Source organism: Aulonocara stuartgranti (genome assembly GCF_965226115.1).
Source record: "Aulonocara stuartgranti genome assembly, chromosome: 19".
Taxonomy (NCBI): Eukaryota; Metazoa; Chordata; class Actinopteri; order Cichliformes; family Cichlidae; genus Aulonocara; species Aulonocara stuartgranti.
Genome location: NC_138955.1, coordinates 13,362,792 through 13,385,121, shown reverse-complemented (window position 1 = coordinate 13,385,121; position 22,330 = coordinate 13,362,792). Strand labels below are relative to the sequence as shown.

Sequence of the window (22,330 nt, the reverse complement as noted above, 5' to 3'; positions counted from 1 at the left end):
AAAGTAAATAGTTTTTAAAGGTGAAATGTAGAGGAAACATCAAAAGTAGTTAAAAATGGCCAATTAAACATTTTCTTAAAGTAACGCAATAGTTACTTTTTAAGTAATTAATTACTTTTAGAAACTTGTAACTCAGTTACTAACTCAGTTACTTTTTTGAAGAAGTAACTAGTTACTATAATTAATTACTTTTTCAAAGTAACTTGCCCAACACTGGTAGTAGTATAGTGTATTTTGTGGAATTTACACCATTTATAATAAACTATTTAAATGGAACTGCAACGCTTGGTGTTCTTCGGGACTTGAACGCACCTTCAGTGTGTTGGTCCTCCAGTATCCCACAATGCACCGCTGTCGTGTGCGGTGTCCACGTCAAACTTGACACCCTTCGCTACGGTCGAGTCGATAATGGCTGCAGTCGAGGTGGCACTTTTGGGTCGCTGTGGTGTTTAGACTTGCCAAAAAAACCGCTGAATATTCCTCTCAGGCTGACCGCAGACGACACAGACTCCAACATAAAGTCGTCATCTCAGGTATTAGCTGTCAGACTTCGATATTATGTCCGCCGGTCTTCAGGAACTACTTCGTGTGGACGACCAGCTGTCATTAGCCGGGTTGCTAAATGAGCTTCTGTCGGTTTGGAAAGCGACTTTGTCACGCAGGAAAGAAATTGGATTTTAGAATTTACGGGTCCCCCGTGGCTGAGAGTCTCCAGCTGAGCTTGATGAGCGAGCTAGCTGTATTATCTTTCGAGTCTACGCTAGGCTAGCTCCCCTGTTCTCCTCGGCCCTGCTTTGTTTTTGTTTGGTTTTTGTCTCCTCCGAAGATGTCATCGTGGTTGGGGGGAATCGGCTCCGGCCTCGGCCAGTCTCTGGGCCAGGTTAGCGGGAGTCTGTCATCTTTCACCGGGCAGATATCGAACTTTACCAAAGACATGCTGCTGGAGGGTGTAGAAGAAGTAGGAGGTAAGTTTGTTTGTGTTCCTGGTTTGATCCGTGCGATGTCCACATCACCTTTAGAGCACACCTGAGTGAGGCTTTTTCTACACGTGTAGGGACATGATTTTCAGTTTTGGTATATGTCCTATAACCTCACTCTAATAAACTGCTACTAAAGCTCATAAACGTCCAAAAGTAATCCCTCAAAAGTTTTGACTTGAAGTAACTGGTTATATTGCAGTGCATTTTCTAATTTTCAGATGTGACAGAAAGAGCAGAAATGCATAAATTGCTTGTTTTGCCTGACCCACACAAGATAATACTTGCCAAAATAGACATCATCACAAAGAAAATCTGAACTTTTTGGTGGCCTCTCAGCTCTGAATTATACTTTCACTGAGCATTTTGGATATGACACAACGGATAACAGACACAACTCACTTTTGTTGAAAGAAATTGAGAAAATAATATAGTACTGCACCGTGCTTATACAAACATTTATATCAGGATCAGAAACGAGTTGCACTGCCGCACAGCTCACTCTAACACCATCACAAACTTCAACTTGAAGTTGAATCATCTTCTTTGTATAAAGATTTAAACTTAACTGACATCACGATTACAGTAGCGCTGTTGTGTTAAAGTCTGTCATTTTCAGCTTAGTTTTGCTATAAATTGTCAAATCAGTGTGTAAATGTAGTTTACTTTGTTAGGTGCTTGGAATTAATCTCAAATGAGATATAGGCCATTTCCAATAAATAATAACATTAGTGCTCTACAGCAGCACATAATATAGACAGTGAAATACCTAGCTATGTATTAAACGGGGATGCATACCTTTCAAAATGGTGATTGATTCAAAATGCAGGATAAAATATAAACAAATTGGTTTATTAAAACTTCTGAAAGTTTATTAAGAGTTCTGAAAAATTTGAATTCAGTATCAAGCACAATATACAATGCAATTCAAAACTAAAAATTTAAAAAGGCCTGTCATACAAGTCTTTAGAAGTTCAAATAAGTTGCAAGCATTTCTGTATTCTTGTGTATTTACAGTAAAATATCTACGTATCTAATTAGACACCTGTGACTGTGAGTCCTCATTAGATGTAAAAAATCCCAACAACCCCCCCCCCCCCCCCTCCCCAAAACAATCCATGCTGTGCTGTATATAATTATAGTTATGTGCTATTAGTCTATAAAAGTTAAACAACTTTTTTGATCTTAAAAGGAGCTCCTCTGTTTGGCACTGAATGAGTGGGACAGCTAGTATGATAACAGTGTTTGAGTTTTATATCCATTAGCAGTGAACTAAAAGTTCCAAAAGTTTCCAAATTGTTGAAGGGCTGAAACAGCCGCTGTGACTTACAGTGTAGGTTTTAGAGCATACTTGCATACTTGCATTCCCACACCACCACAGCACTATATTTAAGGTTGAGCTTCTGATAGACATGTGTTGACTGAAAGAACTCCTAGTTCCTGAAAAAGTAAAAATTTCCTTTTGTGTTTATTACACTCAAAATTTTCTCAATGGTACATTAAAGTCAGTAATATCTGAATTTAAAAATAATAATTCAGTTGTAAACCGACAGATAAATTCCAGGTGAGAGCAGCTGAATATGGACACATGGGTCGGAGAAACACAGCAGTTTACTTGTTGTAACACAAAAGTCTGTACCAGTGATTTTGGTGTGGTGCAGTTACAAAGGTGTCTCGTTTCAAACTGACTGTTGCCTGATTAGACTGATGGCTATTGTGCAGCATAATCTGCTATCAGAACATGGTCAGACTATCTTCAGTATTCAAGAACTAACTGTAAAGTAGATTCAGCTCTTTGTTTTAGAATCCTAAAGTGGATTTTTCCCTCTTATGCATTATGTTATTTTCCTGTTACACTACTGGATTATTCAGCTTTACCACTGGTTATTTATATTCCATGTAGACACATTCTTGTATGTTGAAACACATTAATTCCCCATCAGCCTTTGATTTTATCAACTGGAATTTTTTTATTTATTAATTTTTTTTACAAATGCATGTTACCAAATATGCGACTCGATTCACCTCTGAGGCTATCTGCGAAGTAAAAGCTCCAACTCTGAGTTCATTTAGGTGCAAACTTAAGCAAACATGGGCCCTGTTTTTCATTGTCAGCTGAGGTTTAGCAGCATATCGTCAACACTGATAGAGAGGCGTTGTTTGATTTCCGGAATTGCTCATATTTGGGTGTTCATATCTAGTTTTTGAACTCATCATCATTCACTAAATTGCTTCGTTGTTTACACCAAGAGTTAAACTGTAGTCGGTGTTTAACAATTTTCCTGTCAGTGTTGTTTTGAACTCATCAGTTGCTAGATATGAAAAAGGGAGCAAAGAGTCTGATTTTTTTTTAATATATTTTTTTACACTACTGCATAATATGAAAATACTGATTGCTGATTCGCCAATTTTGGGCATAGTACTAAAATGCAGTTATTGTAGAGATTGGATTAGAAGAGCCCCATCAACCTTACCCACTTAAACCCTGAAGTGTCATCTTACTAAAGCAAACAGTGATGAATGATAAAACACTGACAGAAAGAGAACTTTGGCCACAGATATCCAACTCACAGCTCCAGACAGAAACAAGAAGTGTGAATTGTTATCACTGCAGGAGGGACTTTTAAGTAAACTTTTATTGCTGGATCTTTAACTGAGGCTTGGTGTGAATGTTATGTGTTGGCTGAGATTCCTTCAGCTGTTAGATCACATAACTCAGACAAGATGGCGAGGAATGTTCAGCCTGCTCAGCCAAGCGTGTTTGTTTATCATGTGAGCAAGGTTAGGCTCCAGTTAGAATCACTTAAATGTGCTACATATACCATGATGAATAAAGCAGAAAAGCCCCTCTCAATACAAAGAAAAGTAATGCACAAGTGTGTTTTTACTGTGTTTATTGTAGTTGTATCATTAAAATGATGCAACAGATTTAAATCATGTGCTGCGTGATTTTTACATTGAGTCATGAATAATTTTGGAACTGCTACTTTTTTAAAATGTTTTTTTCCCCCACATGCAACTACAGATGCTGCCACGGAACTGCAGGTTTCCAATTCCAAGTTGGCTGAAGTCGAGTCTGCTTTTGGTGTTCAGAAATCTGAGGTTAGTCTTTTTACTCTGCAATACTTTAAACCTTTCTGGCCACTTTCATAACAGGAAATGTGAAACTAATATTATTAACTGTGGGTTTGTTGTTTGGTTTGTCTGTTTTGCTCATACCCCAAGTCATCAAACTTCCATAATCATAGTTGAACTTTATCAGTACTATCGAACTATGTTTTAAAGATGGCAATAGGTCCTTCCTTAATGAATAAAAGTAGCAGCATTCTGTATTTTGTCTTCCTGCCAATTAAGATAAATAAGCCAACAGTGAATTTGACCTAGTAGCATGCACTGTCTCTAGGCTTCATATTGCTTTTCCTCTGTGACATTGAGCTCCCACAAAACTATTAAAAACACATTAGTGAAAAACATTGTTTGTATGCTTCTGTCTTACCATGACTCAAGCTATAGTTGACTTTGAGTCCCTCACACACTATCCTGCTGCTTTCACTACTCTTCCAAATGCATTGTAATCTGTGGCTAAATATAGCCCTGGGCAAATGTGCTACATTAGATCTTCCTTTTTGAGTAACAGTTGCTCAAAGCTACAGCTGTTCCCATCTGTTTTGTGGCCAGTATTTAACCCTATAAAAGCATAAGGCCATGTACTCTGTGATGTGCTTTTTATGGTCACAAACAGATTTAAGTCTCTGGAAGGATTAAATAAGCTTGGAGCTCAGTGCAACTGAAAAAAGTAGACAGAAAAGTTGTAAATAGACAGAAATGGGTTAATATTGTTGGTTTAGTTTTGGCGAAAATGCAGTATTTTAGTGTCTCTGAGATCCAATATGTCTGCCTTGTAGTTGACTGTGATCCCTGTAAAAGTTGTAAATACATTCTAATTTTCTGAATGTTTCTGTATTTCAGTCTTTACTCCTTGATATGTCTTTGTTGCAGCATGAGAGATTGCGAAAGCTTCATGCAGAGCTTGAGGAGAAGCTGGAGGCAGCGGAGATCCAAATCAAGCGTCAGTCTGCAGAATACAGGACCCTCCTGCAGCAGAAAGATGTATGTACATGTGAATTTAACAGTGTTGGCTTTAAGTGAGAAAAGATTGAAAAGTGGTTAAGACACATTATTTCAGTTTTAGATTTATTAAAAGGTTTTGTATGCACCAACATGTGAACCTTGTTTGCAGATGTGGCAATAACACTGGGAATTTATCTGCAATGGAAAGCTACTTATGAAAGGAATTTTAGCTCTAAATAGACATGTATGTCTAGCCTAAATCAAACTTGGCATTTGTGCTTTGTTAGACTAAGACAAACCCAGTTTCATTTGGAAGTCTTTTAGGGAAAGTCTTGTCATTTTTGTCCCTTCAGGTGGAGATCAGTCACCTGAAAGCTCGGCAGAGTGGGCTTCAAGAAGAAGTCCAGAAGCTGCAGCAATCAGCCCAGTCTGCTTCAGCTGGCCCTGCGATGTTGCCCGTAACCACTACGTCATCGTCCACTACCTCCTCTTCTGCTTCCTCTTTCCTGTCACGTCACCCAGGATCTCACCATGGCTTCCATGGTGAAGAAATGGACCTCAGCGACGTGATCTGGTCGCAGCAAGAGATCAACAGGCTGTCGACAGAAGTCATGCGTCTGGAGTCGGAGGTAGCACACTGGCGACGAATGTCTCAGGTAAGACTACAGAAGAATTAAATGACTATGGAACAGATGGTTTTACCTTTTGAATATTTTTTTAAAAATAACCACATGAACACACTTTTTTTTGTTTGTTTGTTTTTTGTAACAGGCATCAACAGCAACAGGAGCTGGTAATGGCAACCACAGTGAGATTCTCAAGCTTCAAAGGACTATTAAGGTAAATGTTATGGTCTGTTATTGTTGTCTGTACAAATGATATTGCATTTTTCTAACTTTGCTGCTGTGGGATTTTCATTTCAGGAGCTTCGAGATGAGATGAGTCGTGAGGTGGATGAACACCAGCATGAACTTGCAGCTCTGCAAGATGCCCAGCGACAGAAGCTGGCAGATGTCACCCGGCGACACAGGCAGGAGCTGGCAGAGTACGAGGAGAGGATAGAGGAGCTGGAGGAACAGATTCAGAGTGGTCAGCTCATTTTTGGAATAACTGTGGGAAGCTTGGGCCATTAGAGAGTTTTGAGAGTTTATTGCAACAATGATCTGCTATGACCTAAATTCTTACAGTGTGTTAGAGCAAGGCACATATGTAAATGCATCTGATGTAAAATAGTTGTATCTCAGTCGCACAACTCTGGTGTCGCACACAAATTAAATTGGTCCTCTTAATAATTTTCTCCAGGTGGCGGTCAGCCCACCTCTGTGTCAGACACCTCCAAGCTGCATGAACTCCATCAAACCATACAGTCCCTGCAAGAAGCAGCGGAGCAGCATGAGAAGCAGCTGGCCGAACTGTCTGCCAATTTGGAGGAGGCACAGAAGATACAAGCCTCACTACAGCTTGAGAAGGATGATGCTCAGCAAGAGAATACCGGGCTCCTGCAGAACTACACGCGGCTGCAGGCTTCCGTGGCCGAGCTCCAGACACGAGTACAAGAGCAGGAGGGGAAGGCTTTGCAAAAAGCCCAGCTAGACCATGAGATCCAAATGTTAAGAAATAGCTTGGAAGGTATTCATTGTGTTAAATTATGGCTTATTCATATGGATGTGTTATCTGCTTAATTAACATTCTTTATTGATGTTGCAGCTATTGCTAATTCTATTTTTTATTGTAGGAACATGTAGATGCAGAAAATTGTCATAGGCGTCACATTTTAAGCCATTGCTTATCTGTATATTAACTCAAATGTCCACTTTCTAGCTGCAGAAAAGGAAATAGAGAGACTGAAAAACCTGGAGGTAAGCATGAAGATCAGCAATGTGCACATGTTTGCATAAACTGAGTGACTCTGGCTATAAAAGCAAAAACTGTATCTGTGTGCAAGTTTGGCTACCTCTCTTTTAATCTTGTCATCTAGTGATGTGCTGCACTGTTTCATGTGCTTATGCTGCTTTTTGTTTACACTGGATTTTCAATCCTGAACACTTTGTGATGGACTTCAGTCACATTGATTCAGCTTTCTTGTTGAAGATCATCACCGATGATAAGATTTGCGTTTCCAGCTGTGACTCAGATCAAACAGCAGTCTCAAGTGGAAAGCTTGCATTGTCTAAGCACAAAATCAACACATCAGGTCAGGAGTGCAAACAGGATCAGGCTTGCCAAATTTAAGGAGGTTGTGTACCATTCCTTTAAAAAAGAAAGAGGAGATCTAGTGCATGTCAAATGTGACACCAAAGAAAGGCGACCTTCAAAAGAGTTGCACAAGACGAAGACCTAAATGGGGACAACAGATACATTTAAATGGTGTGCAGTTTTTGCTTTTAATGGCTGGAGTCACCTTCATAGGCTTCTCCAATTAATTTAATGACTTATTTTAACTTTAGGCAGAACCAAAGGAAGAAGTCGAGCATGCAGACATCTTAGAACTGAACACCATTATTGGAGCACTGAGACAAGAAAAGGAAGACTTAGAACAAGAAAAGGTTTGTTTATATTGTACATAAATATTATTTTAGTCACCCGTGAACTTGTCGCATTAATTTATTTGAATTTTTTCTGTGTAATTGTGTCAGTTAGTGGTAAGAAGAAAAACAGTATTCAGTTAGACAACACAGTGTCACCAAAGAAAACCAAAAGGTGGTTTTGTTGATTGGTTCCTGCCAATAATGGGTTGCGGAAGGTACTCAGCCTCTGTAAGTAAGTTTCAGATTTTCTGTCCACAGCTTAATCTGCAAGAAAGACTTAAAGTGGCAGAAGAACAACTAGTCAGCAGAAATGAAGCCGAGTCTGATTTGGAGTCATTGGATGATTTGAAGGCAGAACTGGGGAGGAGAGAAAAGATCCTGAGAGCTACTGAGGAGGAGCGGGACACGCTGATGTCTGAACTGGAGGAACTAGACCAACAAAACCAGGAAGCTACACAGGTCTGCATGACTTTGGTGCTTTATCTCTTTGTTTATTTGTATTTCAGCAACTTATTTAGAGATATTGATATCAAGTGTCATATTTTAGCATCTCAGATTGTCATTTCTTGACACATTTTGGACTTTTAAAATTTTTTACTTGATTAGAAAAATGCACAATAAACAACTCAGCCTTTTCCTCAGCAGTTATATGAAGTCTGTATGGTTTACCCTGAAAAAACATCGTTTTGAAAAAACAAAACAAAAACTAAAATACAGTCCAACTTGACACAACAAAGCCCAACAGTAGAGACAACATTAACACTTTTGTTTTTCTACTTTAGCATATGATCTCAGTGAAAGAGCAGCTCTCTGGACAGCTGAAAGAGGCTGAGACAGAGCTGAAAAGAATGACTGCAGAGCTCAACACATCCAGTGACCAGAAAAGGGCACTTGAGCAAGAGCTGGAGACCCAAAAAGAGAAAATGAGCCAGAGTGCTTTTACCCTTAACGAGCTGCATATGGGAAAACAACAGTTGGAACGGACAGTGAAAGAGCTAAAAGACAAACTGGGACACTCACAGGAGCAGAGCCGGGATGCACGCAGAGAGGTCACCGAGCTAAAGAAGACCCTGCAGGAGAAAGAGGAGCTGTTATCTGCTGCTAAAGCAAAACTTTATGAAGGAGGGGAGAGAGCAAGTGAGGCACAGGGTGCTAATGAGGCGCTAGCAGAGAAGGAGAGAGAGTTGTCAGACCTCAGGAGAGAATTGGATGAGATGAGGTGCTCCCACGAGAAGGTGATGTCTGAAGACTATGAGTTGAAGGTGGAGAACAGGAGGTTCAAGGCGGACAATGAGCAGACCTTGGGTAAAGTGGAAGAACTAACCAAGCAGCTGAAGGAAAGCCAGGGTGTTCTGAACAGGGTTGTGAGGGAGAAGGATACTCGTATTGAAGCTTTAAAACTGGAGAAATACCAGCTCGAAGGTGAATTGACGCAGGCTGAGAACAAACTAAAAGAACAGGTAAAACAGTACCAGCAGACCATCGAGGAGTTAACTCGAGCTCGATCTATGGACGCCTCTGCTTTGCAGACTGAGCATGAACGTGCCATCAAACTAAACCAGGAGAAAGACATGGAGATTGCTCAGCTGAAAAGAGATGTGGAGCAGGTGGCAGCTGACCACAGAGACACCAATGAGATGCTATCGATCACAGTTGCAGGGCAGCAGCAGCTGACGGATTTGCTGCAAGAGAAAGATGTCTTTATGGACACTTTAAAACAAAATGCTGCAGATTTACAGACAGAGCTGGATAATAAGGTTTCAGTTTTCACCAAGGAAGTTGAAACGCTCAAACAGTCGCTAGATGAAAAGGATAAGCAGCTGGGAGGTATGAAGGAGGAGAACAGCCATCTGAAAGAGGAGATTGACCGCCTCAGGGATCAACAGAGCAGACCTCAACCTCTGGCTGAGCCCAGGACTCTGGACATCATCACAGAGCTGGAGACGGAGATCACCCAACTCAAATCCTCCCGTAATGCCCTGGAAGAGGAGGTCCAGACTCTGAGGAGAACCACTGAGGAACAGCAAGCTTCTCTACTTCTCTCTCAACAGTCTCTGCAGGCTCAGCAGAGCGAGATTGAACAGGCCCGTGCTCACCATCAGCAGACAACGCTAAACTATGACAGACTCATCCAGGCCAGAGACGAAGAGATAACCCGCCTCCAGCAAAATGTAGAGCAGCTTAGTGAGAGTCAGAGCAGAGCCAACTCTCCGTCTGTGCAGGGAGAGGTCATCTTGCAGGAGGAAAAGACTCAGACCCTAAATCAGGAGAATGGCAATGAGAAACACGACCTGTCTAAGGTAGATATAGAAAGACTGGTGAGGGGCATCAAGGAGAAAGAGACTGAGATCACCCAGCTTAATGAGAAGAACCTCTCACTGACCAGGCAGCTGGATCAGCTGGTGGTTTCTCGTGATGAAGTGGGAAAACTCTCACAGATGATCATGCAGAAGGACCTGGAAATTCAGGCACTTCATGCCAGAGTTTCCATGGGAGGCGGACACAGCCAGGATGTCATGTTCTTACAGCAGCAGCTACAGGCATACGCTGTGGAGAGAGAGCAAGTGATTGCCGTGCTTAACGAGAAGACCAGAGAGAACAGCCAGCTTCGGTCCGACTATCACCGCCTCATGGATATCATGGCAGGAAAGGAAGCAGCCCTGTTGAAGCTTCAGCAGGAAAATCAGCGCCTCTCTAACATGAGCGATCCCTCGGGAAGCCAGGAGATGTTCAAGGAGACCATCCAGAATCTGTCTCGAATTATTAGGGAGAAGGACATAGAGATCGATGCCTTGACCCAGAAGTGCCAAACGCTGGTGACCGTACTGCAGTCCTCAGGAGGAGAGCCCGGTGCTGGCTCTGGAGGGGTCAGCAGCAACCAGTTTGAGGAGCTACTGCAGGAGCGGGACACACTGAAGCAGCAGGTGAAGAAGATGGAGGAGTGGAAGCAGCAGGTCATCACAACAGTCAAGAACATGCAGCACGAGTCGGCTCAGCTGCACGAGGAGCTGATCAAACTGCAGAGTCAGGTTTCTGCCGACAGTGACTGTAGCTCAAAGCTCTCAGTGGACTACGCTCGACTGGTCCAGAATTACGAGCAGAAGGAAAGGAGATTGGGAAGTCTGAGTCTGGAGCTCGCACAGGTTCAACAAACTATTACCCAGCTCAGCAGCACAAAGGATGTCCTGTTAGGTAAACTGGACAGCGTCACACAGACACCTGAAGTCACAGCCACTCAGTGTAGTGGCTCTTCTCTCAGTACTGATGCTCCAAGCCATCAGCCAGATTCTGCTGTAAAAGATGAGAAGATGCAGCAAGAAGTTGTTCAACTAAAAGCACAGTTGACTGAGAAAGAAAACACGATCAGGACTCTTCAAGAAAACAACCACAGACTCTCCAACTCCGCGTCTGCCTCAGAAAGCGAGCAGCGAAGTCAGGCAGAGGAGGCTCGACAGGTCAGAGAGAGACTGGAGGCCTTGCAGAGGTCTGTGAGGGAGAAAGACTTGCTCATCAAAAGCAAAGGAGACCAACTAGTTCAAGTAAGTGAAGCACTGCGTAACCGTGAGAATGACAACGAGGTTCTGAAGCAGGCGGTGACCAACCTCAAAGAGCGTGCGCTCATTCTTGAGATGGACGTGAAGAAGCTAAAGGAAGAGAATGAGCTGGTTGCTGCACGCTCTCGAGAGAAAGAGTCAGAGTTTAGAGCTCTGCAGGAAACTAACATGCAGGTTTCCCTCCTGCTACGAGAGAAGGAGTTTGAACTGAGTGCGATGAGCGAGAAGGCTGCCACTGTGGAGAAACTGCTCAAAGACAAAGAGCAGGTCAGTAACTTTTTTTTTTTTGGTAGTTGAATTTATACTGACGCATTTTAGTAATGAAATGTATCCATCAGCGTCATTTTAGACAGGAAACTTTGTCATTTATTCTTTCAAAATTTGTTTATGATTTACTGTTTATTGCTCTCTTGTAGGGTAGATCTGGTGAGCTGAATCAGCTCCTGAACGAAGTGAAGTCCATGCAGGACAAAGCTGTGGCATTTCAGCAGGAGAGGGATCAGGTGATGATGGCACTCAAGCAGAAGCAAATGGAGACTGCGGCATTACAGTCTGAGGTAAAAGAACGATATTCACCCATGGCCCTTAATTTTACTTGTGGTATTGTAACTTCATATGGAACCCTCCAGGTTACCAAGTTTAATTATCAGGCATCATTATACATGCTCTGTTTTCATTCATTAAATACTCAGACTATTGCAGTATAGAATCTCTGCTTCATCATGTCGCTCAACCATTGTGTATATATACCCTATAACTGTATAGTCAAGTAAATACTTAGTCTGTTGATAATAACACATGGCTGCGTCAAATTAAATGGCACTCTGCTGAAGCTATCTTTTTTGTTTTTGTTTGTTTGATTGTTTACAGCTCCAACATGTGAGAGACAAAGAGCACCGCCTAAACTTGGAGCTAGAGCGGTTGCGTAATCACCTGTTGGAGATTGAAGATTCATACACGAGAGAAGCCCTCGCTGCAGAGGACAGAGAGACAGAGCTGCGCAGGAAGGTGGCTCTGCTGGATGAGAGACTGGCGACATCCTCAAGTGCTGTGGAGAGTGCCAGGTTAGCATAAAACTAATGTGTGTTTTAAAATGTTTGATTAAAGACTGATAAAATCACCAGGAACTCTTCGTTATTTACTGTAATTAGTTCAGGTATTTTCTTTATGTATATTGCACTTTGTTCTCATTGACAAGGAAGCGGAAATGCATAGAAATAACACATCTACAGTAGGCTTTCCTCACCCTTGACCTTTTTACATAACATGTTTAAACCTGGTAGGATCAAATACTTTTTGTCAAACTAAAATGTTGTTTGTACCACTAGTTGACAGCTAATTATTTACTGATTATAAAACTGTGTTACTTTCACTTGGATCCAACATTGCTGTTTACCTTAAAATAATTTTGCATGAAAATGTTTTAAAATTATTTGTGTCATTCTTTTTGTGTTTCTACTTACCCGTCCTCTCTCTTCCAGCCAACAGGCCAGCATGCAGGTAGAGTCTCTGCAGGAGCAGTTAATTGGGGTGGTGAAGCAGAGAGACGATGCGCTGGTCCAACTCAGAACCTCTCAGGAACAAGTCAACCAGTATGCAGTATCACTCTCCAACCTGCAGATGGTGCTAGAGCAATTCCAACAAGGCAAGTTTGAGGGCTTCAAAGAGATCTTTGCTGTTTAGACCAGACTCGAGCAGGATAAGTGTGTCTGTTATCCTGGAATATTTAAAACTGTGTTTTCCTCATAGCACTTTACAGTTGGTGTACCCGGCAATGCCTTTTTTGATTACTTTTAGTAATACTTTTATCTGCATTTCTCCGACAGAAGAGAAAGCCATGTACTCGGCAGAACTTGAGAAGCACAAGAAGGAGAAAGAGGAGTGGAAAAGAAAAGCTCTGAAACTGGAGGACCAAGCTTCTGCTCTCCAGGTAAACCAGCAACCAATCACCTGTCAGAGAATCATTTCTGTGATTAGCATCAGTAGCGCTATTTTTTTCTTCTTCTTTTTTTAAGTTGCTAGATATCAGAATTTCATATACCGTATTTTCACGACCATAAGGTGCACTGTGCTAAAAGGCGCAGTCTCAGTTATGTGTGCCCTTACTGTATTTAACACACACATAAGGCGCACTGGACCATAGGGCGCATACAAGTACCGTATGCGTATTTAAAAATAAAGCGGGAGCAAACCTGAATTCGGTACCTTACTCACATTTCTATTGCCGGTAATCGTCATCATCAACAACACACAAGCATACAAGTGTGCGTATTTAAAAATAAAGCAGGAGCAAAACAAAGTTTGGTACTCACATTTTTATCATCAATCAAACCCATCGAAGTCCTCATCCTCTGTGTCTGAATTGAACAGCTGCGCTAAATCTCCATCAAACATGCCAGGTTCACTGTCTTCACCGTCAGAGTCACTTTCCGTGCCGTGCGGCTCCTCGGAAACGATGCCGGCTTTTGCGAAAGCTCGAACAACAGTGCCAGCAGACATGTTAGCCCAAGCATCTACAATCCATTGGCAAATTGTGGCGTAACTCGCCCGGCGCTGCCTTCCACTCTTAGTGAAACTGTGGTCTCCACCGGTCATCCATCGCTCCCAGGCCGCTCGCAGCCTTACTTTGAACGGGCGGTTCACACCGATGTCCAGCGGTTGGAGTTCCTTTGTCAGGCCTCCCGGAATGACAGCAAGCTCACCGTTCATTTGTTTCACTAGTTTTTTCACATCGGCTGTGAGATGGGCACGCATAGAGTCACAGATCAACAGCGATGGTGATGCGTGGAAAAAACCACCTGGTCTCCTTACATACACCTCCCTCAGCCAGTCTTTCATCATTTCCTCATCCATCCAGCCCTTTTCATTTGCCTTAATGATGATTTCTGCTGGAAACTTCTCTTTAGGCAAAGTCTTTCGCTTAAAAATCACCATAGTTTGAGTTTCTGTCCATTAGCATGGCAGTCAAGCACAACAGTAAAAGAAGACTTTTCATACCCCGTTGTGCGTATCGCTACCGTGCTGGTCCCCTGCTTCTCCACAGTGTGACTCACCGGGATGTCAAAAGTGAGCGGGACCTCGTCCATGTTAGTGATGTGGCTGGGCTGGATGTTTTTATCACCGATGTGTTTGCTGCAGTAGGAGCGGAAGATGGCCAGCTTTTCCTTATAATCCGCTGGAAGTTGCTGCGCTACCGTAGTCCTGGTCCGGATGGAAAAATGGCACCGTTTCATAAAACGAAAGCACCAAGACGGACCTCCTTGGAAATGTTCAATGTTCATCTCTTCAGCTAGTGAAACTGCTTTTAGCCGAATGGTGACCGTCGAAACGCTTCTCCCGCTCGCGCTTTGCTCGATGATCCACCGCTCGAGTCTTTCCTCCAACTCGAGCCACCTCGCCTTATGTCCGCGGAAACTCAGCTGCGTTTTCTTGACCTGCCGGAGCTTGTTTTCCAGCTTCCTCCATTTGCGAACCATCGATTCGTTAATCTTAAATTCTCTCGCCGCTGCTCGATTTCCATGTTCCTCCGCGTAGCTGATGGCCTTCAGTTTAAACTGTGCTTCGTAAGCGTGTCTCTTTGCCATTTTCAGGGTTGTTAAAACAACGATGTCCTGCATAATGCACATACCTGTTCTTTTATACAGGTATGTGCGATTGTCCCGGTATATACGATCAACGCCCACACTTCACCCTTTAACGTTCTCATGGTGTTCTCTACTACGTCCTCCTTACAACACATAGGGCGCGCCGCACTTTTTGAAGAAAATCTAAGACTTTTAAGTGCGCCTTATGGTCGTGAAAATACGGTAATCTTTTGAAGACGGTGGATGTCACACTTTAATAAAAATCAGTAAGACAAACGTTATGTAACGCTGTAACTTTCTCTGTCAGATAAACCTGGATGAAGCCAACGCTGCTCTAGATTCAGCATCTCGTCTCACGGATCAGCTCGATCTGAAGGAGGAACAAATTGAGGAGCTGAAAAAACAAGGTGAGCTTCAGCCAAGCACTTTCACCTACTGACTTAAACATGTCTTTATTTTATTTTTTTATTTTTTTTAAAAATCACAACTATAAATGTTGTGTTAATGGTGTCTTTATCAGACTGTATAAAGCACAGCTTTCCAGTTTTACTGAAAAATGTGAGGTTGCAGTAAAACTGCTGTCGGTTTAAAGATCACAGCACTTTGTAAATATCGTGTGGAAGGCATCTACCTGCCAGCCTTTGAAGAAACACTTACTTCCCTTGCATAGGCCAAGAAAAGGACCAAATGAGTGAAACTGTAATTCTCTGAAGTGGGAAGCCATTCGTTGTTTCACACTCTGCAGCAGATTTCATTCCTATCAGATATGACCATTACATCACAGCAAATTCTCAGACTGTTGTTTTTTTCCTTACTGCTCTCTGGCTGTTCAGACTTTGTCCAGACCTGATACGAGGCGCTATATTTTCTTTACAAATCAGTCACCTATATGAAAATTTACATTGTATCTAAAAATAGTTGATTAACTTTGAGAACGCACTGAACAGTTGAGCTTTGGTATGTCTGTGGAGCATTGCTCTGTCATTTGAACCACAGATTAACATATCTGAGATTCAGAAAAGTAAATAGCCTGAAATCTTTGTAAATCCAGATCTTTTTGCAACACTAACAGCTTGTTGAAAGTTTTTCTGACTCATTTAAGACTTTGCCAAACATTTTTTTGCACTGTATTTTCCACCTTAGCCAGAAAACATACACATTTTTATTTTTTGTTGTTGTTGTGTTATCCTAATTTCCTACAAAATAGTACAATTTATTGCTTGTCATTTGCCATTTGTTGTTACATCTGTTGATAAACGGGAGAGAAAAATGTTGTATTTGTGCAGTCGTTGTTATATTTTTAATCAAGAAGGATTAGAGGAGTCTGTAACTTGTGTCACTGTGGTTTCACTGCAGATGTTGAAACACAAGAGGCACAAAGTGGCCCATGTGCAATAGAGGCCTGAACATTACTGTTAAAGTTGTCGCTCTGTTTGTGTCCATGCTGCAGTGGATGTGAGGCAGGAGATGCTGGAAGAGGCACAGAGGAAACTCATGAACCTTTTGAACAGCACAGAGGGTAAAATAGACAAGTAAGTTTCAAGTGCATTTCTGTTAAATATTAGTTCCAGTTTATTTAGATTATGATCACATTTTTCCATTGTTTTTAATGGATTATTATAAAATCCTCAGGTAGATTTCCCACTTTCAAGTTCTCATTTTTTTAACTGTGAAATTGAGAAGATCAAGCTTATGATTGAAGCAGTTTGTTCCCATTTAGGGAAAACCAGGTGAATCAAACTAAACCTTTTCTGTTAAACTGAAGTGATTGAATCCTTTTTTTTTTTTCTAGCTTGAAAAAAATACTTTCCATCTTTAGCAACATAAATCCCTCCAAATTGTACTAAGTTCACAGAAACTGGATTATTTTAGAGATACGTGGTCTTAAAGGATTGCAGCAATTATGGAAAAGAAATGTACCCTTCTAGCCAATCTAGTGTTTAGTGCTATAAATAAGCTTTGATGAAGATTGATGCATTTTGAATTTAGGTATTGTTCATGCAGCTGCATAAAAATGGATCATAGCCACATCTTTGGGTTTTTTTTGTTGTTGTTTTTTTTAAAACCTTGAAATTACATCATCAGTCAGCATTGTTGCCCATGTTGTTCTTTCTGCAGGGTCCTGATGCGTAACTTGTTCTTAGGATACTTCCACACACCCAAAACCAAGCGTGCCGATGTGCTGAAGCTCATGGGAAGTGTCTTGGGTCTAAACCGAGAAGATGTTGAAAAGGTGAGAGATTTCTGGACTGACAATAATCATTTTGTTTCATTGATTTTTTTTTTTTTTTTTGCAAAACGTCCAATTACCTAAAAGGTTGGTAAGCATTGTTGATAAAGAAAAGACACCAATGCGACAGCGTCTGTCTGGTAGCAGCTGGTTTGCTTCTGTTAAAACTCTGAATTAGTAGAAAACCAAAAAATGAAAGTCTGTTTAATTAAAAATAAAACTGACTCTTTAACATCCTTATGCTTCCTGCAGTAATCACTAAAAGGTCTTGAATATTGGTTATTTGCCAAATTAATTAAGTGTTTAAAGATTTATACGTGCAAAATTCTCGACCCACCCTTCATCATTTCATATTTTCCTTCCAAGGAGTCAGTTTGTAATTATTTTAAAATGCTCTTGGGCAATAATTCTCCAGTAATCTAAAGGCCTTTCAAAGTTTTTCTTTGGACATCAGCTGCCTTTTTTTTTTTTTCTTCAATCATTTTCAGTCCTTGTATCTGAACATTTTCAGAGGAATGTATTTGTGTGTATATGTTTGTTTAGCCACTTCACACTGACCTATGAACCATTATAGCATTATAAGGTACCTAATTCAAGGGATGAACTAGTTTTGTCTACACATTACAGGCAATTCAACAAAGCAGTGTCTTTAGACATTTTGTTACTAGCAGTATTTGAAAGTCATGTCTTTAAGAAATGGGAAAAGAAATCGAGCAAAGGCCTGACACATGACACATGGCTCTTTTGTTGATCCATCTACTGTTCACTGAAGCCTCATCAGATTGGCCTCTTGTCTACTGTGGGTTCCCAAACACTCACACATGAACTCATCTTTTCACTATTATTATTATATTTACACTTTATACTCCAGCGAGGTGTGTTTCACTCTTATGTGCATTCATAGACTCATCAGCTAGCTGCTGTCGGTACTTCCATGAGTGTCCATGCCTAACATGCTACTGCATAAATAGATGAGGTTGATTAAAAGATCGGCGACAGCTGTGCCACTCAGCTTTTCCTTAACACTGAACCTCTGAACCTTCCTCTCCACATCTCCTCCTGTAGCCGAGCCAAAACCACACCCGCCACCACAGTCTCAGTGGAAATGTGAATGTCAAGAATTCATTTTTTAAGGAAGGGAAAGGGGGAGAAAAGGATGAGGTTTGCCAAATTACACAAGAATTGGACTGAAAATCAGTAACAACAGGTCTTATGGAGTGATGAAATTTGATTTTTTTGGCTCAGTCATCAACAATAAGTACAGAGAAGGTCAGAAGAGCGGAACAACAGTGAGTGTCCACAGCCATCTGTGAAACACAGTGGAGGCTCTGTCATGGTTTGGGGCTGCGTTTCAGGCAGTGCTGTCGGGGATCTTGTCACAATTGATGAAATAATGATAACAGGAAAGTTGCATATGCAAAGTCCAGCAGGCTTGAGTTTGTGAGCATCTCCTTCCACGTGGGATGATGGGACTCCCAGACAGCACTTACAGAGGGAGACGAATGTAGCAGTAGGAAAAATAAAAGGAGAATTTCTGCAGAAGCCGTAGGGGGGAAAAAAAAAAGAGCCTTCTGTACTCCCTCTTCCATCAGTATTTTAAAAAGATTCTCCAGCGACACCTTTTTCTGTAGAAGAAACTCCAGCAAGTTCAGTTTAAAATGAGTCAAATATTAATTGCAGCAAAATTGCACCTGTGTAGTATTTTTAAATGTTGCACCGTTAACGCTGCGTTGGCACACTTGGCAAAAACATTTACTTATGTCAGCTTCACAAAATGTTACATTTATGTCAGGCTGATCAATATTAGTTTAGTTCAGTGGCTGATTCCGTTATTTGCGTTCTCCGTCACAGGTCACACTGACACTCTGTCAACAGGCCTTTTTTACATTTTTGACAGGATGAATTGGGTAATGATGTCCTTCAGATATCGTTCAGTCAACTACAAAGTTGTCCAACAGTTTCTTTTGACTCCAGCAGTCCCTGAAAATCCTCTCGGAGCTCAGCCCTGGAAAAAAAAAAAACATTTTCTTGTCCAGATCTTGAAGTACTCTGGCGCGATTCCCACAGGGCTCCCGCCAGAGTACTCCAAGTATATTATCCAACCCTCCTAAAAGAAAACAGATACAGAGTGAGGGGCAATGCGATTAAAACTCCTCAGAAAAGCCATTTTATTGTGTTGGAAATCATTCTGCTTTTTTTTTCCTCATCCCTTCTTCATTTCCTGTTAATGCTATTTAAATTTTCCACTCAACTCGTGTTTATGGGAGCCAAGTGTCCCACAAAACCAGGCAAGTTTTCAGAATCTGTCTCTGTAGAGAAGCTAACCCCCTTTCTTGTCCCCTTTTTAAGTCTTATGCTGTCATCCATAAAGTCTATATGGGTTCTGTCCAGTTAAATCCTGCCAGAGAACTGATGATTCTGATTAGGTAGGACTGTGTGACAGTGAGTAAAGCTTCTTCTACAAACTGTGGACTTGGAGTGAGTGACAGGGGGTAACTTTCCAGAAAGTTTTGGCAAGCGCTGTAAGGGGGAAAAAAACTTTGTGACAAAAGAAAATCCCAAAAAGTAGCCTGAATCATCAGTGTCACCTTTTCTTTGCCAGCACTGTTCATCCTTGTGCTTGTTTAAATAAGAATTAAGTCTATTTTGTGTATTTGATCATAGCAAATCGGTGTATTTCTTCTAAATATCCCAAATATTTATCTGCACTTCTCCTACCTGCAGATGCTGGAGGACAGGGGCCACGGTGTTACTGGATGGGTATCGAACTGGTTGGGAGGCAGAGGAGCACAAAGTGTCCCAAACACTCCACAGAGACCCACCAGTGGCCAAGGGCTCAACTCTGTAAGACATGATTCACAGTTCTCACTGTATATATTTTGCCCTGAAGAATAGAACCCAGCCCAACAGTTCCTTAAACTGTCTTTCATCACCATGCAGTGTAGCACTGACACAGGATTCATTAAAGAGAAATACTGACAAGTGTTCTGTACTTAATAGCCACAATTACAATTAGTCTCAAACAAAATCAATAAATAACAAAAAGTCATGATTCTGGCAGAAGACCACACATGGACCCACAAACCCCCAGTCCTACTATTTTTTTTTTATTTATTTATTTATTTTTTTACATGACTTTTTAGTTGTTTTAAACAGAAAACAGTCCGCAGACTTGATCCAGGGTCTTAACTTCTAAAATGTCCTCAAAATGTATAGAACGTGCAGTGGTAGAGTAAACAAACGAGACAACGTTCCTCCACGACCATGGTGCCACATATGACATATAACACACAATCAACACAGGACTACATGAAGTGCAATGTGCAAAAATTGCAAAAAAAACAAAGACAGTGCAACACCAGACAGAACAGAATGATATAGAAATGTGCAAAAGGCTGAGATGATAGCAACAATTATAAATAAAACCCTTTACAACACAAAACTGCTTTTTAGCAAAATAAATGCTTTTTTAATATTAGTGCTTGTGAAGAATCCACATTTAAAGAATAAGAAAACAAGTTTCTTTTTGAAAATTTCATCTTATTTTTTACCAGGATGCTACTGTGATGCTAGCTCTTTACTTTGGTTTTCAGGAAGAATTTCCCCATTTGGCTCAGTAAAATATCTCATTCACTCGCTGTCATGTTCCTTGTTGTTGCAGTCCTTCTCAGAGATGTTTGTGAAATTTCTGGAGATGGAGTCGACTCCTTCTCTGCCTGCACCAAAGCTTCCGGTTCATGACATCAAGCCTCTGAGCGCCCCACCCGCGGGAAGAACCAGCAGCGGCACTTCCAGCATGGCCGCAGGTAAATGGCCCACTTAAAAGAAAAACACTTGCTTCTTATTTCCTTTCATGCATCCAGCTTTATTTAAATTTAAGCCTCTTTCTTCTCAGGGGCTCCAGTTTCCCAGAAGCGAGCCGGTGATTCCAATCCGTTCCTGGCCCCTCGCTCTGCAGCGGTGCCTCTGCTGGCTGGTTCCGGCTCTGGGGGCCCAGGAGGCCACCTGCTGATGAAGCCCATCTCTGACACCCTGCCCACCTTCACTCCTGTGCCGGTCTCAGCTGAGGCCAGCGGTGGAGCCGTGCTCAAAGACTTGTTAAAGCAGTGATCGGCCCTGTGAGGAGTGCAACACAGATGTCTTAATTTAGCCAACACAAGTTTTACACTACAAAGACTGAGATTTTGGAGCAGATCTGCTTCTTTTTGCTGCTTTCTTTACTTTCTGCAAAAATAAATGAGCAGAGCGTTCACAAAGGCTTAATGTCACTATTTCGGGGAGATGATTAAAACGGAAGTTCTTTGGTTTTTTAGATTCTGTTTCACTTGCAATTACTGTTCTATGCAACAGACTCTCCCTTTACACACCAGTGAAAGTGTTTCCCACTCAGAATTATTGATAAGTGATCAATGATGAGACTACCTTCAAAAACGATGCAGGATCGGAGCATTTTAAAGTTTTGAGTCATTCAGAGTGAGAATTTTCAAAGATCTGGTCATCTGAGTTACATTATGATTTTTATTTATCGCACCACATCTGAACACAAGTGACCTTTTTCAGCTCCGTCTGCGCAGTACAATACAAGTGGGCTGAATCTAGTCATCACCTCTGTTAGCAAGAGGAAACACGTCCTTCACAGGACAACTTTTTATTTGTTGAATACTTTTATTTTTCTTTTCAACAATGCAGTGAGCTGTTTCTTATCCAGGACTCGCCTGAAACACTCTGGCAGCAGCAGCCTGCATAGAGATTTATGTGGTTCAGTACATCTGTTAAAACCATAAAGACATTTCTGCAGAAATCTTGTCTTTTCCAGACGGCTAGACTGTGATATGCAATAAGCGTTGTAATTATGGCTATAACTGCTGACTGTGGTTGATCGGAAGCTTGAGACTGCTCTTATGTTTAAGTACAGTACTATTATATAGTTATATATATGTGTAAAAATGGGTGGTGTTATTTTGTTTTCTATTTATAGGCACTGAGGATGTTGTGGAAGTAAAAAGTGCCTGTCTTTTTTCCTAATTTCATAGTTGTATAATCAGGATTGTAAAAAAATAATATAAAAAAATATATATTTACAAAATTGCACATTTAGAAGGACCACAGTAGCGGAAGCTGCTCTACATTTTTGTATAGACATCAATCAGCTGCTGCAGAAGGAATGTTACAGGGCTTCTCCAGGTGTAATGATTAAATGTACAAACTGTAAATCCTCCTTGAAAATAATTTTTGTAGATGTAAAATCTGAAACACTTGGGCGTCTAAAAGGAGTCGGGTTGCCTCGGACTTTGATGAGCTTTACTTAAGTTTAGTACCCGTGAATTAATTGGAATTTTATCATCAAATAAAGGTACCACTGCTGACCCCATGTTTGTGTGCATCT

The 22,330-nt window shown here is 41.2% G+C and overlaps 1 protein-coding gene across 1 annotated transcript; it reads left to right on the top strand.

Annotated features, from left to right (window-relative positions):
* Positions 1–331: 331 nt before the first annotated feature.
* On the top strand, positions 332–22,315 carry trip11 (thyroid hormone receptor interactor 11). Its single transcript, XM_082515611.1, has 21 exons — positions 332–965; positions 4,003–4,079; positions 4,977–5,087; positions 5,402–5,704; positions 5,820–5,888; positions 5,972–6,137; positions 6,351–6,677; positions 6,870–6,907; positions 7,496–7,594; positions 7,835–8,035; positions 8,359–11,397; positions 11,547–11,687; positions 12,001–12,194; positions 12,612–12,775; positions 12,957–13,060; positions 15,022–15,121; positions 16,165–16,246; positions 16,833–16,947; positions 19,669–19,788; positions 20,606–20,750; positions 20,840–22,315. Exons 1-21 carry the CDS (start codon positions 827–829, stop codon positions 21,052–21,054), a joined length of 5,949 nt encoding a protein of 1,982 aa, XP_082371737.1. The 5' UTR covers positions 332–826; the 3' UTR covers positions 21,055–22,315.
* The last annotated feature ends 15 nt before the right edge of the window (positions 22,316–22,330 follow it).

What these genes read in the sequence shown, in the direction of transcription:
- trip11 (XM_082515611.1), top strand. Translation starts at nt 827, where the DNA reads ATGTCATCGTGGTTGGGGGGAATCGGCTCCGGCCTCGGCCAGTCTCTG. An exon ending in AGTGCTGTGGAGAGTGCCAG is followed by an intron (nt 12,195 to 12,611) that starts GTTAGCATAAAA and finishes TCTCTCTTCCAG; the next exon opens with CCAACAGGCCAGCATGCAGG. An exon ending in GTGGCCAAGGGCTCAACTCT is followed by an intron (nt 19,789 to 20,605) that starts GTAAGACATGAT and finishes TTGTTGTTGCAG; the next exon opens with TCCTTCTCAGAGATGTTTGT.